The following is a 15896-nucleotide window of genomic DNA, read 5'->3' as shown; positions in this document are numbered from 1 at the left end:
TGCGAAATAAATAAAATACAAATATATCATTTTTCTTTCTTGTTAAATATAAATTAAATATTTAAACTACCCAAATGGACTATTACTCGAATAATATTATGAGAAATTTGGCTTCGATATCGAGGGGAGTATGGTGTACGGAAAAGGGAAGTTGCAGTGATAGGAAGCTTGTCTTTTGGATGTACGCACACAGGCTTGCAACTAAATATATGCAGCACGATGAGCGGTAACAGTGTGTGGTCGGGTTGTCAGCACCGGTAAGTTATTTAGCGGTTAAGGCTGTAGCAGTTGGCAGCGCTGTCTAATTGTAACGACACCTTTGGGACTGGTATCACTCCCCGTATCCACCAAACCACCCACATTCCACCCCCGTAATCGTTGAAGCGCTCAGGTACTCTCTCACACTGTCAGCCGCTTCCTTCTTCCTCTCAACTCCACGTCTCTCCTCTCCAACTGTTAGATGCTGTAAACCAAAAATACGACGACACTTTGTCGAACCGTCCGTATCCCCTACGTTTTAAGGCTCGGACGGGCGGCAAAGAGGAACACGCTCGCTAAATATAGTGGTCGTTGAACATAAGTCATAAATTACGGGTGTGCCTGTTTGTTTCCGGGCATAATTTCGATACATCATCGAACATTCAAAACACGAACACGACGTTAGTACGAACACGATGTGATTCTGCTGTGTGGATTCAAAAATTTGTTAAACCTACAGAAAAGCCGTAAGTAATTGGCATACAAACTCATAGAGATTTATTTTATTTTATTTCGAATTACTTCGAATGTTAAGTGAAACGAAAAAGATCTAGAAAGGAACAAATATTTTGCTCACTATTATTAGTATGAGGTTTTTGAGTAATTAAAGTTAAGTTTGATAGTTTGTGTTTCTCTCTGTTTTGAATGTTGTGGAACCTATGTGTAATTTATGAATATTTAATTGGTGTTTTCTGACAATATGAGAAACAGGGATACTGTAGTCACAAGTGTACAAAATGTACTGTCTTACTTTCGGGTACTTCTTTGACTAATTTAAAAAAAAGTCTTAAAACTACTCGTGAAAAGACACATGAGAAACTACTGACTGAAAAATGGAGGAAAGTGTAGAAGAGGAAATTCTTTGGAAGCTCCAAAGAAACTGAAAAGAATTCAACTGCAAATTAAAGAAGATATAACTGACTGTTGCGTGACTCTTGTAACTAAAGAAGCCATTTCGAGTAATTATATAACCAATTTTTAGAGGTCAAAATATGAGAACAATAAATCCTCATGACATAGACAACGTTACTATAAAAATATTTGTTATGATTTTTATCATAGTAAAGGAAAGCACAAGATAATGAACCCAGTTGTAAACAAAACGTATCAGCTTTTTAAATGACATTAATGTATATAACACGATCTAAGATAAGAAGTAAGATATCGATGGTTCCTCCTGAGTCCTCAAATAAAATAAATAGAAAAATATGAATTATATTACATTTATGTTACCGAAACGTTGGGTTCGTTTTTGAGAGAAGGAAGGAACGCTCCTAGACCAGAATTTTTCCCCCCTAAGAGCAAGAGATACTCGTTCGTTTCGATCTCTGGTTTAAACGATACGTAGGAATTTACAATCCTGCATCATTAGCGGCGCAATAAGAAGTTCCCCGCGAAAAGGAACAAGGAGAAGAATGGAAAGTCAGTGTCGGTGGCAAGGACAATGTATCGGGACAGGTTGTCGCCTCGTAATCACGCATCTCGAAAACCGGGTCTCTCGTAAACTTCCGTGCCAACATAGACGTTTGCTTTATTGCCAAGGCTTCTGATATCGCAGCAGTTGGTAGCAACATCGGTAGAAAGGCAGCCAAGCAGGCAGGCGGCATTATCTTCTCTCAGTGAGGGTGAGAGAGGGCGAATGCCCTCCCCATGAGATCACCATGGCAACCCCTGTACGGCCCGCCACGCTGTCGTGTCCTGCGTGCTTCTATGTCCTGCTAGCATGGCGACTACTAACTTCCCAAACTCCTCTGTCGACGATAACTTAGAAGTCTTTTTTTACCCTGTCATTCAGTTTTCTCGATCTGACTCCCTGTTTCGAAATTCGTTTGCTCCAGTTGCCGCGCGAGAACGTACGACCTCGTTCCTCGCGACGGCCATTTTGAAAGAAACGCGGCAAACCATCAACCGCGCCAAAAATTTCGGCGAAACGGGATCGAAAAAATTATCTACGATCGTGCATCGTTGGTAATAATTACGGAATATTTAGCCACGGTTATAATTTGGATTGTATCGTGCAGTTTGTGGATGCGTTGGGTATTTTACGTGGGATGTGGAAATCGTGAGAATGTAGAATGGCGGACAAGTAGGTCAAAACGTTATCGGAATACGCGTGATTAATGTAGAACGTTTGTATTCAGCGTACGAATTAATTTTAAGAGACAAATATCGGCAACTGGCTGAGTCGATTTTTTAAAATTTATTTATCTATGATTAGTTTTATGGAATTTAGAATCAAAGATAACATGACAGACGCTGGATAGGAGTTTGGAATCTCGATTACTTGATCAATTGTGCTCACATTTAAAAAAAAAAACAATTATTTATAAATCATTTGATTACCAGAATTGTTCTCTTTACGGTTGTGAAAGGATGAAATTTAAATTGTCTGATCATGCATGGTGTAATCAACTTCCAAGGGACTCAGATTCCTCGGTTTATAGAAAGTAGATTATACTATAACTGATCAGACCCGCTAGCCAATTTCTCGCCGCTGCACAGCAGATACTTTTTATAATTAAGTTCTCCACTTATTCTCCAATCACTTTATAAATAAATTACGATCAAAATACCATTGTTCGTCTTTTGAACATCTCTGAAAGTATCGTCAATTAATGATAAACTGTTCGAAACGGATACATCGATACTATTTTCTATAAAAATAATTGTGAAAGCGATTTTTTGACATTTCCATTCATTCAAGGATCGTTTTAAAACAAGGCAAACACGCCAATAAATTAAAAATTCATAATCGAGTTTCCTTTACGATCTAGTGAATAATTAAACGTGCAGAAGTAAATTTGCTTACTCGTTTCAAATTAGATTTGCACGTGATACGTTCCTGAGAATGTTTATCTCGAGAACCATGAGCGTACGCGTAAAAACGAAACGGTCAAATGTCAAAGGAGGAATCGCTGGTAAAGAGAAGTTCCCAAACGAGACAGAATTGCAGATTTTTCCGAGTTCCAAACTAGGTCCGCTCTTCAAAGCAGAATGCTGTTCTCGCGAAAGGGAGTAGGCAAGGTTTGAGGCACCCTTCGTAAGCCTGTTAAGGAAGAGTCGCGAGTTTCCTCAAAGGAGCCGCGAATATTAAAATCACATTTTACTCCCCTTCTGTTTCGACGACAAACTCCATGACCGTGCAACGAGGTTAGTTTGAATTAAGCGAGCTTTCGCTAAACTTGCAACACTCGGTTACTGCGCGAGGACACGCATCGGCGAATCGTTCGCAGTCGATGAATTTTCAAATCACGTCGAACCTATCAAATTTCCCAGAATTATAAAAGTGATATTTAAAGTGATCCGTCTAGATGCGCAAATCTCGGCTGAAAATCGGGTAACTTCGATTAACATAATTTTACATACTTTTTCAGGTACTTCCAATGCAACGAAGAGATGCTTCGAAATCAATTTTCAAAAATAATTCTTTCTCCCGTCTGATAAATTCTAATATTTATATAATTTCAAATAATTTGAAGAAAATAAAATTTCATTTCAATTTCAGCTAGAAAAATTGATTATATTTATATGACCGAAGAAAATAACAGAGTTAAAATATTATTGTGGGCCACTATTAATTTTACAATGATAAAAAGGGGCCAGTTGAATTTGAAACCATCAGATCTACGTGTCATCGAAAATTTACCATATTCACTCCACCAAACGCACTGGTGGCGGTGATTTAAATGGTTATTTCACGCATAATGTGATCGAACGTCAATATGAAACGAGCACCAGATTATCTTTGGTAGCTTTCGTTTGATTTCAATTCAAAGTTGGAAAATTACTGCAATTACGGGAATGCTGCCAGTGAGCATTCGATCGATCGTAAGTTCCTAAAAAATAATACGAGGATGTTTTGGTACGCTTAACGTTTCTGGGTGGTGTAAGGAAGACATGCGTGTTGGAGCATGCGCGACTTACGGCCGTTTTTGTCGATATTTGACAGCGGCAACTTAAGAGGGTCCTAAACGTCCCGGCGAGCCCTCCGGGGGCTCTGTATCTAAATGCAGACATTAATAAATCGTGGCCACACTCGTACATCCGTGTTAAGTTAGTTTACGCCGGTGGAGGTTCTGATGCGTTTATGGAAATGACTCGTGCCTTGCTCGGGAAGCGCGCGCCTAAGGCACTGCGACATAATTCAACAATTTTCGCGCGGCTCTTTTCCCCGGTTAGAACGTTCGGACACTTGCGCCTAAAATTACAATTATTAAACGACGCCGCCCACTTTCAGACACTTTAAATATTATTAGTTTCATACTTTAACCCCTTCCACAGCAAGTATCTTGAATTTTTCCATCCACCCTCTGTCGATTCTTCCGCATATTTTATTTCTAATTCGAACCGGTGAAACGATCGTTATCCCTAAATCAGATTTTAACCAGAGGACCCACTCAAGGGACTAAAAACACCCTATTTTCGAGCAGCCACTAGCGTCAATGCTTATATTAGCCCCGGAGTAACCACGCGAAAGATAGTAAATCGTTAGTTGATGCATTTTAGGCGTAGGGCAAATCTAGTTATAGCAGCCGATCTCTCAAGCCGTCTTGTAGCTAATATGATAGACTGCCATTAGGGATATCTTGCTGTCGTGACAAGGGGACTATGAAACGCACAAGGAGCGGTAGGGGAGAAGGGATGCACAACGTGGAGCGACAGGGTACGTTAGCTCGGGATATGCAAGCTAGTAAGACGTATTACTTACGTATGAATTATGCATTACCTTGGTATGGGTGCCTGCCGAATAGCCTCTGCCATCTTAGGACCTGGGTAAACGGAACTCTCCCTACTAACAGAAATTCGGTTAAGTTATCCACTTTACACATACCCCAGCGCCTGATTTCCTTTTGTAAACACCCAGATCTATATACGTCGATACAAAGTACCTCGAGACATCGACGGCAGTGATTAACGCCGTGTTTGCAACCCTTCAAATTCAAATTTTAAGCTCTCTAAATGCTTCAGACGCTCAAAACTGGTTGTAATGTGCGAGATTTAGCATTTCTGAATTTTTACTGCCAAAGAAACGTTGCTGAAGACTGCTAAGATCTATTTGAGCCTCGATCTTATATGAACCTTCAAGCGAGAAGAATTAACGATTAATCATGTTCGAAGTCTCGTAAGTACCCTTTTTAACCTATTTAAATGTATGGACGTTGAAGATGAGCTTGTTTCGATATCGAGTGTACAAAAATTCAATTTAGAAGTTGTCATGGAGCAAATAAAATTAATGTCTGTTGTAGAAGGAATACTATTTAATAAGAATTAATATGCAGAGTATAATGTAAAATGTAATCAATTTAGGAATAAAAACTATAAAATAAATTTCAAGTTAGAGTGACTCTTGTGTTCCAGTAGTACTTACACAAAATGGCGAAAGAGGTAGCCAATTTAGTAACATCATCTCGTAATCAAACCTCAGTTCGATCTCTCTTACGAAACTGAAAAGACAAAATTAATGGAACGAGGAATGAAAAGTTTTTTGGTAAAGAGAACTTTTTAAATAACTTCTAAAATCAAAATCAAGGTGCTACTCTCAAAATTACCTGGGTATATTTATTTTAAAAAGTGATCCAATAATATATATAATAATTTTGTGAATGTAAGGTATGTGTTGTGGATCTTTTTTAAATATATGTCTACGCCAATAATTTTTAAACTGTATATCAGAAAATTATAATCGAAGTCAGGTAAGAAGGAACGATTTGGGGGAGGATCCGTGTCTATCCAGGCGTTTGATCCCCCCGGAAAATGATTTCCTGAATTAGTTGATTAGCTTACATGCGATCCTTCTTAGCCATTTCCTATCTATAATATTTCCTGCGAAGGAGATCCGAAGGAACGAATCGGTGGATGCTGGATGACGGCGGAAAGTGTGGGAGGAGGTCGAAGGGGGGAGGTCTCAAGAAGACCGAAGCAGGAGGCGTAATGGAGGCTAGTTAAACATTAAGCATCCCCTGATACCTTGCTAACCCCTTACTAACCCCAGTTAAGGTGTATGCAAGGTATACAGCTCTAGGTGGTTTCCTATGCCTTACGGACCTCCGCATACATTCTTACTAATTGACGTCCTGCGCGTCTGCATTATGCACTCGCGATAACTCCCGGGCGTTTTCTTACTAAAATAATATATCCGATCGAAGGGTGTACCGTCATATTTTCTCGGAAAGAAACAGCAGACTGGTCCGCGCTATTGTATTATGTACTTCTTTACTTTAGCGATCGGGATACCTTCTTCGATACTATCCCCTTCCATGTTTTATATCTCCAAATTTATCCAAAAATATTATTCATAATATCAAAACGCTCTCAATTCAACGCGGTGAGAAAATCGACTTCGTTTCGTTGCTAATTCTTCGACGTGTTTTTTACTGAATTTATGAAGTTTCTAAAAATTAATTAATACAACGTCTGTAATTAGTAATTACTAGACTGCGGATCTTTATGCAAATTCATATTTTTATTAATAGAATTAATAAAATGGGAGGTTTGTAGATGATTGTCTCAACCCTTAAATATAATAATTCGTATCTTACTTGAAGTATTTCTTATATTTTTGCATATTAAATGCATTCTGTAGTTTTTTGAGGATTAAAATTTCCCATAAATGCATAAACATCCGCAGTCTAGTAATTACGAATCTTCTGAATCTTTCTGAAAAGACGAATTTTCGAAAATTCCCAGAAATTTTCTTTATATCCTAAAATACCTCTGCGTCTAGGAGCAAAATTGAAATTATTTAAATCTATAAAAAAATGCAAATTGGTTGCTATTAATATATAAATTTTTGACCAACAAGTGCAATGACTATAAAAGAAGTTTGCACGGTTGATATTGATAAAAAGTGACAACGACGAGGGTTCGTGTTTATTACCCTAAGCTAAAAGAAATATAAAGTTATCGAAAGATGAAATGAAATGCGACAGTTCGGAAATTCGCGCCAATTTCCACCGCGCTATATCTTCTCCTTTAGAGTGGCAAAAGAAGGGAATATACTTTGGGAAGCGAAAACATGATTAAAGATTTTCCGACGTAGGAGAAAATGGATTTCTGATACGCGTAATGCTACCCTATTTGGAACTATTACGCGTAAGTCCCCGAGTAAGCTTCCTATATCCATTCACCCCCTCCCGCTCGAAACATATTTACTACATCAGATGATATTTATTTGCAACTTGGCACCCCCTGTGCGTGTCGACAACGTATAAACGTTCACAACGGTAAACTATTTGTTATTCTCTATTAACAAAGGCACACTCGATGTATTTCCTTTCGTAATTTCTAATATAAAATTCCAACGAAATGTGAAATTGCTTGCGTTCTGATTTCGATTCTTTTCATTTTTTAAATAGAATTATTAAAAGAAAAATATAGATAATGTACACTTTGTAGAAAACCAATTTTGTATCTTAACAATAATTCGCAATATTCCATTTGATTTAAAGTTTGGTGTTCGATGCATTTAATATTTTTCCACAATATATAATTATTATTCCTGAGTTAAATTTAATATTTAATTTCGAAAACACTTTTTTTGTTGCTTATATGAAGTACACTATATTTAATGTATGTTTTTATCTTTGAAAAAATAAATCTACTGAATATTCTGAATAACATGTTGCATATAGTGTGACACTGGCCTACAGATCATATTTTATTTGCTGCATATAGACGTACAGACACGTGTTAAAAATCTAAAATCTAAAATGACTAGAATAAAATTAAAATAGCCTAAATCAGCAGAGCAGGAAATTTTGTATCGTATTCGCTGCACATAATCGTTCCGCAGAAAAATCGAGCACCAAAAAAAAAAAATCTTTTCGCGCGGTTGAACCGCACCTTGCGAAACGCGTTTCCCAATCGGGTCACTGACCAGTCGAAAATTTTTTTTTTTTTTTTCTACCACGAATTGCTTTCGCGGAGGAAGCGGCGTTCGTTTCGACCCGGCGAAAAAACTTGCTAATTGGTAAACGAGGAATATTAAAAAATCGCTGCGTAGGAGCCGATGATTTACCGGAAAATTTGATTGAATTCATTTGCCTTTTGTTTACCCGACTCGCCCCCTCCCCCGTTTCTTTTCTCCGCCCTCCCCCCCTCTCGTTGTCCTCTCTCTTTTTCACTTCGCGAGCCTCCAATATTTAGCGTATTTTTTTCCATCGGCGTCGTTTATTTTGTCTGGTTCATTCGTTCATCCATCCCGACGTTGCAAAGTTGTATACCGTAGAAATGGAAACAGCGAACTGTGCATGTTTCCCGCTACACGTCGTTCCTGCGCCCGTCTCCCTTCCTCCTATCACACACAATCCTCCACTTTCCGCTCCCGCGTTGCTTCGTTTTATTTTCATTTTATCCGTAGCTACGGAATGGTATGCTACCATCGGAAGAGTAGGTTGGGAATGATTTCTGAATCGGTCTGCCTCTGTATATTTTATTCCGTGTCAATTCGTTAGCAGCCGAACGGCCAATCTGGCTAGAATCAATCGATTTGCTCGATGTATTCGCCCATAAAACGCTTTAATTACAATACGTTATTGTTTCCATCGGCATAATAACGATCCCACTCCACTCGCCCGCGAATTAAGATCCGAGGCAATCTTTCCGTGATTATGGTGGTCAATAAATTGAGAAGTTTAGATCGACCAGTTTCTGATTTCATGTCCCACTTGTCATCTATTTTGCTATTTACACAACAATGGCGACCAATGACATGAAAATGTTTGCAAGAAAGATTCGGTGAATAAAAGGACAGTGCAAAAACGATTTAAAAAAAGTAATGAAACGCTAACAGACCTCTTCATGTAGCATTTGAAAACACTTAACAAGTGGAATACGAATAGAAGGGATGCAAATTACAACGTTGCAATAATTTACTCGAAACTGATCCTAACAACGACTGATTTTAGTAATGGAAAAATAAATCGATGCTTTGAAAGGAATTTTTTTATTTGAATGGTAACTAAAGAGCGTATGGAAATTGCATTTACGGCCATGGACATTCGTGCAAACCGTATCAATCTTCATAGTTGAAACGATCTTCAACTCGATCCAAGGTTTTCGAGGGTGTGAAACGCGGCAACCAGCTGTTTTAAGCGACGATACAAAATAGATTCTGTCGTGAAAACTGGCGGAAGCTCGCGAAAAGCATCGACGGAGGAGAAAAATCTAATAGATGATCGAAATCGAGTTTTAGCCCCTGTAAGAAACTAGCCATTCCACCCTTCTTGCTCGTGTTCGCGTTACTGCGTCGTCGACACTGTCGCCCCATCAAGCTTGGAATGAAATCCAGTTCGCATTTGAATCAGTCGGTAACACAATCCATTAGTTCCTAACAGCCAATACTCGGAGGACAGAATGGAAGAAAACGACCCTCAAATAGAAAAGAAAAGAGGGACGGAGAAACGTGGATGTAAGAAGCGGTGTGTTACGAATGATTAGTTTCCTCTATGAATCCCACTTAAACAGCAAACAGAGAATATTTCTTCTTCTCTGTTCTTAAAATCTTTCAATATTTAATGGTTTCGTTCATTCGAAACTATCACCACAGAATAGTAGTTAAAATGTTAATAAAGATTTATATTTTTAAAAAAATGGCCATTTTCTGTTATCCTCCTTCAAGAAAAGGATTTATTACTCCTGTGTACTGCAACTAAGTTTAAGATTTATTAATAGTACAAACTGAATTAACGTAATTAAAGTTATAAGCATTTATAAAGTTCATATAGGGAGCAAGAAAAATTCCAATTTTCTTTTCTTTCCTTCTGCTATCTCGCTCATTTCTTCCTACAACAACAAATCTCCACAATGGAGAATGGATGTTCTTTATTTTAAGGGTCCTTCCAGTCCCATATCTTACATTTTGCAATACCCCTATATTTAGACTTCTAACCACTAACTACTAACAATAATGTAGAATATTTGTTTAACCTACATATTTTCGAGTTTTATTGAAAGAATACACATTCTATAACATTTTTAAAATACCAATGAAATACAATCACGCACGAAGTGTACAATGAATACCAAAGACATTAACGTTGCAAAAAATAGTTGAAAAAATGAATAAAAAAACAAGTGTCATCCGGGCCGAGAAAGACTCACGAGCCGCCGTGCGAGCGTTAGCAGGTAAAATTCAATTATCCGGTCCAGTATGTGTGACGTAGGCAGGTCAAAGAGAGGTCCCTATCAGCGAAAAACTAGATTCCATCGTAGTTCTCCGGGTGCTTCAGGCTCGACAGAGACATCGTGTTTAGAGCGAGATCCAGTGGCGGCGATAAGCCAAAGTACAATGCTTTGAATACCCATCCAGCATCCCGATACGATCTTAACGCCTTCTAAGAGTAAACGGAATTAAATTCGCTCGACGCTCAAGGGCGGCCAACTGCAGCCGTTAACACGAGAACCGAGAGTATAGCCCTCGGATACGGATAGATACGGGAGAAGCATGTACCGGGAGATCGATACGTTTCTTTCCCTTTCTGTTTCTGTGTGTCCTCCCTTCGTTTCCGGCCCCTCATCCCTCCTCTTCCTTCCCTCTCTTTATATCTTGCCAAGCATTCCCTTCCGTACTCTCTACACGAACGCGGAGGGATCCGGATCCGTTTTCATTTTTCCCTTTCACTTTTCGAATATGTATGGATTTCGTGCCAAACGTCCGACTCGGTTGACAACTTGCGCAGGACGACAATAAAAGTGTCGTTCGGGCAGTCAGGGATGAACGGTTATGTACACGCGTTCGCTAATGCGGGATATATCTATCGAAACCATTACGGGGTAAAAGTTTAATCTGATTGTACAGGGTGTCGCAGGTTTTAAGGGCCAAACTTCGTCGGTATATCTTTTAGAGCAACGATTCTTCACCTGTGACCCGCGAACAGGCACGTGGAACCTTACACTGCATATGTTATGAAAATTCATTGGGTCAATTTCGTACTCCGATGACAAATTAAAAAGTTGGTTTAGAAACGAATCTAATTGGAAGGGGTGCACGAAGTCGACGTGTTTGGTAAACGGCGGAAGCGGTGCATATCAACATTTTTTTTTTTTAAATTATACCAGAATTAATAGAAATCGAAATTATATTGACAACAAAATTGAAAGAGAAAAGCATCAAAGCTACAAAGTACTTTTCCACGCTAGAAATTATTCACACATACATATTAACATTTTTAATATAATATTGCTATCAAAATTGATACAGAACCTAAAAATAACAGCCATAGGACTGATATAAAACCGAGATCAAAACCGATATGCTTCGAAACATCATACTTATATATCTAACAATTAAATAAATGTCTCTCAATCAGAACCGATAAGTAACAGTTTGAAACAGTTATTTACTCCTTTAAACGATTATTTAATGTGCTCCAATGTGCATGAAAATAAACCAACGAGTACCAGATTATCGTGGTTTTCGTTTAATTTAAATTCAAAGTTCCATCCCTCTCAATTGCGAGAACAGTCGAATACTAGATTCTACGCTCGTCAAAGTTTGTGTACGTCACCGTGGACGAAGTACTCGTGGAATGACCGACGCATACAAGCAGGAAAGAAACGTTGTATCGGTAGGAACAAGGCGGCAAAAGAGAAATTGTCGACGAATTCCTCCTACAGTTTCGCTTGGACGGTTCGCGCAAACGAGAAAAGAAGAAAGCGGACGTCGCCGGTAGAAGGTATGCGTTTGATTTTTCGATGGAGTCCCCGAATCGTATGGACGCACTCCGCAGGGGATGACAATGGCGTCCCATGGGAGGAGAGGCCTACCAGCCACCCAGAAAACTACCCCTTCGTCCCTCAGACCGCCTCATCGTCTCGGTCCTCCTGATTGTTTCCTACGCGGTTTCCCCACTCTCTGCCTCTATCTCAGTCTATCTATAGAGATTATTCGCGTTTCACCCTCTCGTGTCTCTTCGACGAACCCTTCATCCAAACCGCCACCTCCCACCCCCCCGTCAGCGCGAACACGGATATCGCGCACCTACAAAAATTTCCTCGAATTCAATATCTCCCGATATTTTACATAATTCATGAAAATTGAGCTGTTCGCTTTTCGAAACCCGTTTCTTTTTCCACCTCCCCCTCCCCGCCACAGGTATCAACATTTATCCCATACGCGATGTTTTCTGTCACTTTTCGATTTGGAATATCTTTCCAGAAGCTTCATATTTTTTATCGACGTCAATCTACGAAGAGGCAGCCTCGATTCTTGAGGGGGTGTTTCTAGATAATTTTTGATAATTATCTGACAAAAAACTGTACTAGTTTTTATCAAAATTCTCCACGAATTTATTAATATTTGTAAAGTATGCGGAAATTTTTTGAAAGTTAACTAATCACGACCATTTTGATTGTTGTAAAATGTAGTAAAAGAAACATGTCACCTTATGATTCCCACGACTTCAACCAGTCTACAGGTTTTAAACGAAAAATTAAATTACATTGAAACGATATATAATGAAGTATTTTTTGAGAAATCTATCATTAATTTGGTTTAGATTTTTTAGGAGAATATAAAAAGATGTAAGAATTAATGCAGATAATGTGTAACACCTGCCACATTTATTAATACTTGTAAAATATGACGAAATTTTTAAAATTAAAATAATTCTGCATATCTTATCTTATAATTTCCACAATTTCAGCCATTGTACAGGTTTGAAACGAAAAATTAGATTAGATTAGAAACGATATAATAAAATTTGTTTAAAAATCTGTTTTTAATTTGGATTGGATTTTTTGTGGAATATAAAGGGGCATAATATAATTAATGTATGATTGCAAGAACAAACAGTTTTCTTAAGCTGGAAAATTGAAACGTTTCAAACAAAAATTAACTTTCTTCCTTGGATAAACCGTTCGATAAAAATGATTTGCCCTATACATTTTCTATCGTTACTAATTTTCCATGTGATTTGAAGGCTCGAGAGGGTATTTTAGGAGAATATTTAATAAGAGGCCTGTGGCAATAGTTTTGCCAGGGACTGTATATTTTTAGACAAATGGACCTTTTGACATTTCGGTAAACTGACATAGTGGGTACGTAGTTGCCATACTATACAATACCGTACGGTCCTAAAGGTCGAAGAACACGTGGTCGGGGGTTTAATCTAGAGAAATGCTGAATAATAGAGGCGAGTAGAACGGGGCTTGCGATTGGCTTATGCAATATTCAGGCTTACTTTCCGGGCAAGTTCACGTTCTAATTAAGTTCTCAACGTTGAAAAGCGTTAAGCACCTTGTCAACCGTTTAACTGTTGTTCATTCTGCTTTCAGATTCTTCCTTAAGTTCTTTCTCAAGTGCAACCAGAACTGCCTTAAGAATGCCGGCAACCCACGCGATATGAGACGCTTCCAGGTGAGTTAACGCATAAATCTTTCATGAGTGAAACTCTCCAGAAGCAATCTTCTATTAGCTTACCGAAACATTACGTTGCTACAAGGGATACAAAACTTGTTATCGCAACGCACACTAGGGTAACTGTCCAAATAATCGAACATGCCCCGGTGATCCGATAACTTGGCGAAGATCGTTCTTAATATTAAGAAAACAGGATTCGTTACTTAATTTCATCGAAAGCAAATTTTTCAAGACACCACGTAACTGAAAAAACCGATTTCTAAACTTTTTCGGTTACTCATATATTTACATTCAACTCAAAGCAATGATTGTTTATTTTATATGTTTTCATTATGCTGGATGTAACAGTTGGACTCCCTGAGTAAAATAGATAATATTGTACTAAGAATCCACCACTTGCGAGCGCAAGTAGAAATAACAAATAATGGTCAGACATGCTAGCCAAGTAGTAGAAACGAATATTCACAATTGATATCTTCGAAATTAAAGCCTCGAGCAAAAAATTTTATTTCACTTCCTCGTTTTATGTTTTACACGTACAGTCACACTATACACAGTTGAAACATACTTCATTTAATATAATTCTCTTATTGAAGACTGATTAATTTATATAGTCTTCTCAGAGTTTTGAACTTTAATGTTCAATTTAATAAAACTAACATTAAGTATTTTTATGTTCTCTTCACAATACCTTTGCTTAAACATGTAGTATGAAAGATTGTTTCAAAGACAAAAGTACGATAATTTATAGAATATTTTGAATAATAAATTTTTGATAAGAAAAAGGTGATTCTATATGAAAAATTAAGTCGAACATGTTGAGCAAATTTGTTTAACTTGAAGCTTGGTTTTTCGAGAAAGGGACTATAAAAATTCGTGGAACAATAAAATACGAGTTGGGCAACATCCTAAGTAGAAATGGCGATTAATGGTCAGACGCGATGAATAAATCGTGTTTAGTCAAACGTATGCCCCACAAATGTTGAAAAGCAAAGCATACAACAAAATTTTGTTCCACATTTTCGATTCATTTTGTCACTTCTTTTCCGATTGTATCATGATTAACTCAGACCTGAAATTAAACTTGAATTTTCATAGATGTTGTGTTCCCTAATATTTGTTTTAAACACTACGTGACGTGATATTTTTGATATCACTCTTTGTTGGTCCTAATTTAAAGAAACCATTCGAACTCAGACAAGCGAGGGGTTGATTGGTCGAAGTAGTTAAACAATCCAGTAGGCTAATTCCTTTCCTTTTCCGAACAATAAATATTGGCATCTCAATTACAAAATTCGACGTCTGTTTTGTATTTTGAGACAACGATATTTAGCACAAGCGTGACGAGATTTATTAAAATTAATTTTGTATTGAAAGAAATTAGAGGGAAGCTTATCGTGTCTTTTTTATTTCAAAAAAGAAAAGTTGTAGGACGGTGGGAAGAAGGATAGATCGAATGGGAGAAAGGAAAAGTACGATGTTTTTGGCAATTTCTTTTTTAATTTCACCTTTTGTCTCTCAAAATAGACACTGGCGGAGTGACGAGATACGGCTGTCGGTGAGTAGAAGAGACCGTAATACGGTGGAAGGGTGAACGGATACAGGGGTGGGTTGGTTGATACCGCGCTGAGCTAATTGCCAACCCCTTGGATTACGTCTCTTGGATGGGGGATCTCAACTTTCGACGATGGCCGACCATCGAGAAATTGCTCGTTTCCTCGACGAACTTCTTTTCCTTTTGGAAATTAAAAAAGAATGCCTCCAAGTGGAAGCTACGCATCCGCAGACGCGCTACACGACGATAGGGTGGCACGCGATTGCGGAGGACTTTTACTGTTCTCGTCTCCGTCCATCCGCCCCTATAATTTCATGAGTCGTGACTCGCATCGCGGCCGAATTTCGATCAGTAATTCCACGCATCGGTAAAATTTTCAGCTGTTTTCGAAACAAATGCTACGTATCATGGCACATCCAAAAAGGGGTTGAAAAAATGAATCGAGAACGTGGAATACAATTGTTTCGTACCATGCTTCGTTTTCGAAACAATCGAATTTGAACATTTGTGGAGCACGTCTGACCATTAATCGCCATTTCTACTTACACCGACGTCCACGTCTGCTCCGATTAATTTACAAAGTCGATTATCTCGAAAACAATGTTTCGTACGACCAAATTTCGTTTTATTTTTTCCTGATCGGTGGAAAATTTCCAACGTTATCGCGGAAATCGAAATCGAATCAAAGTTGCCGTTAGAAACGCTCATGTATAATCAGTTACG

General features: G+C 38.2%; 1 protein-coding gene across 2 annotated transcripts in view; it reads left to right on the top strand.

Annotated features, from left to right (window-relative positions):
• Window positions 1–15896, top strand: part of LOC122402003 (transcription factor collier) — a 118828-nt gene that overhangs the window by 86944 nt on the left and 15988 nt on the right. For both annotated transcript variants that reach the window (XM_043404503.1, XM_043404495.1), the window contains exon 7: window positions 13534–13615. In XM_043404503.1, the coding sequence (XP_043260438.1) occupies window positions 13534–13615 (82 nt within the window). The remainder of the gene's footprint in view (window positions 1–13533; window positions 13616–15896) is intronic.

This window comes from Colletes gigas, unplaced genomic scaffold (assembly GCF_013123115.1).
Source record: "Colletes gigas isolate AHSC1104 unplaced genomic scaffold, ASM1312311v1 Colletes_gigas_Sc00002, whole genome shotgun sequence".
Lineage (NCBI taxonomy): Eukaryota > Metazoa > Arthropoda > Insecta > Hymenoptera > Colletidae > Colletes > Colletes gigas.
The sequence above is the reverse complement of the archived record's forward strand: the minus strand, read 5'-3'. Positions and strand labels throughout refer to the sequence as shown.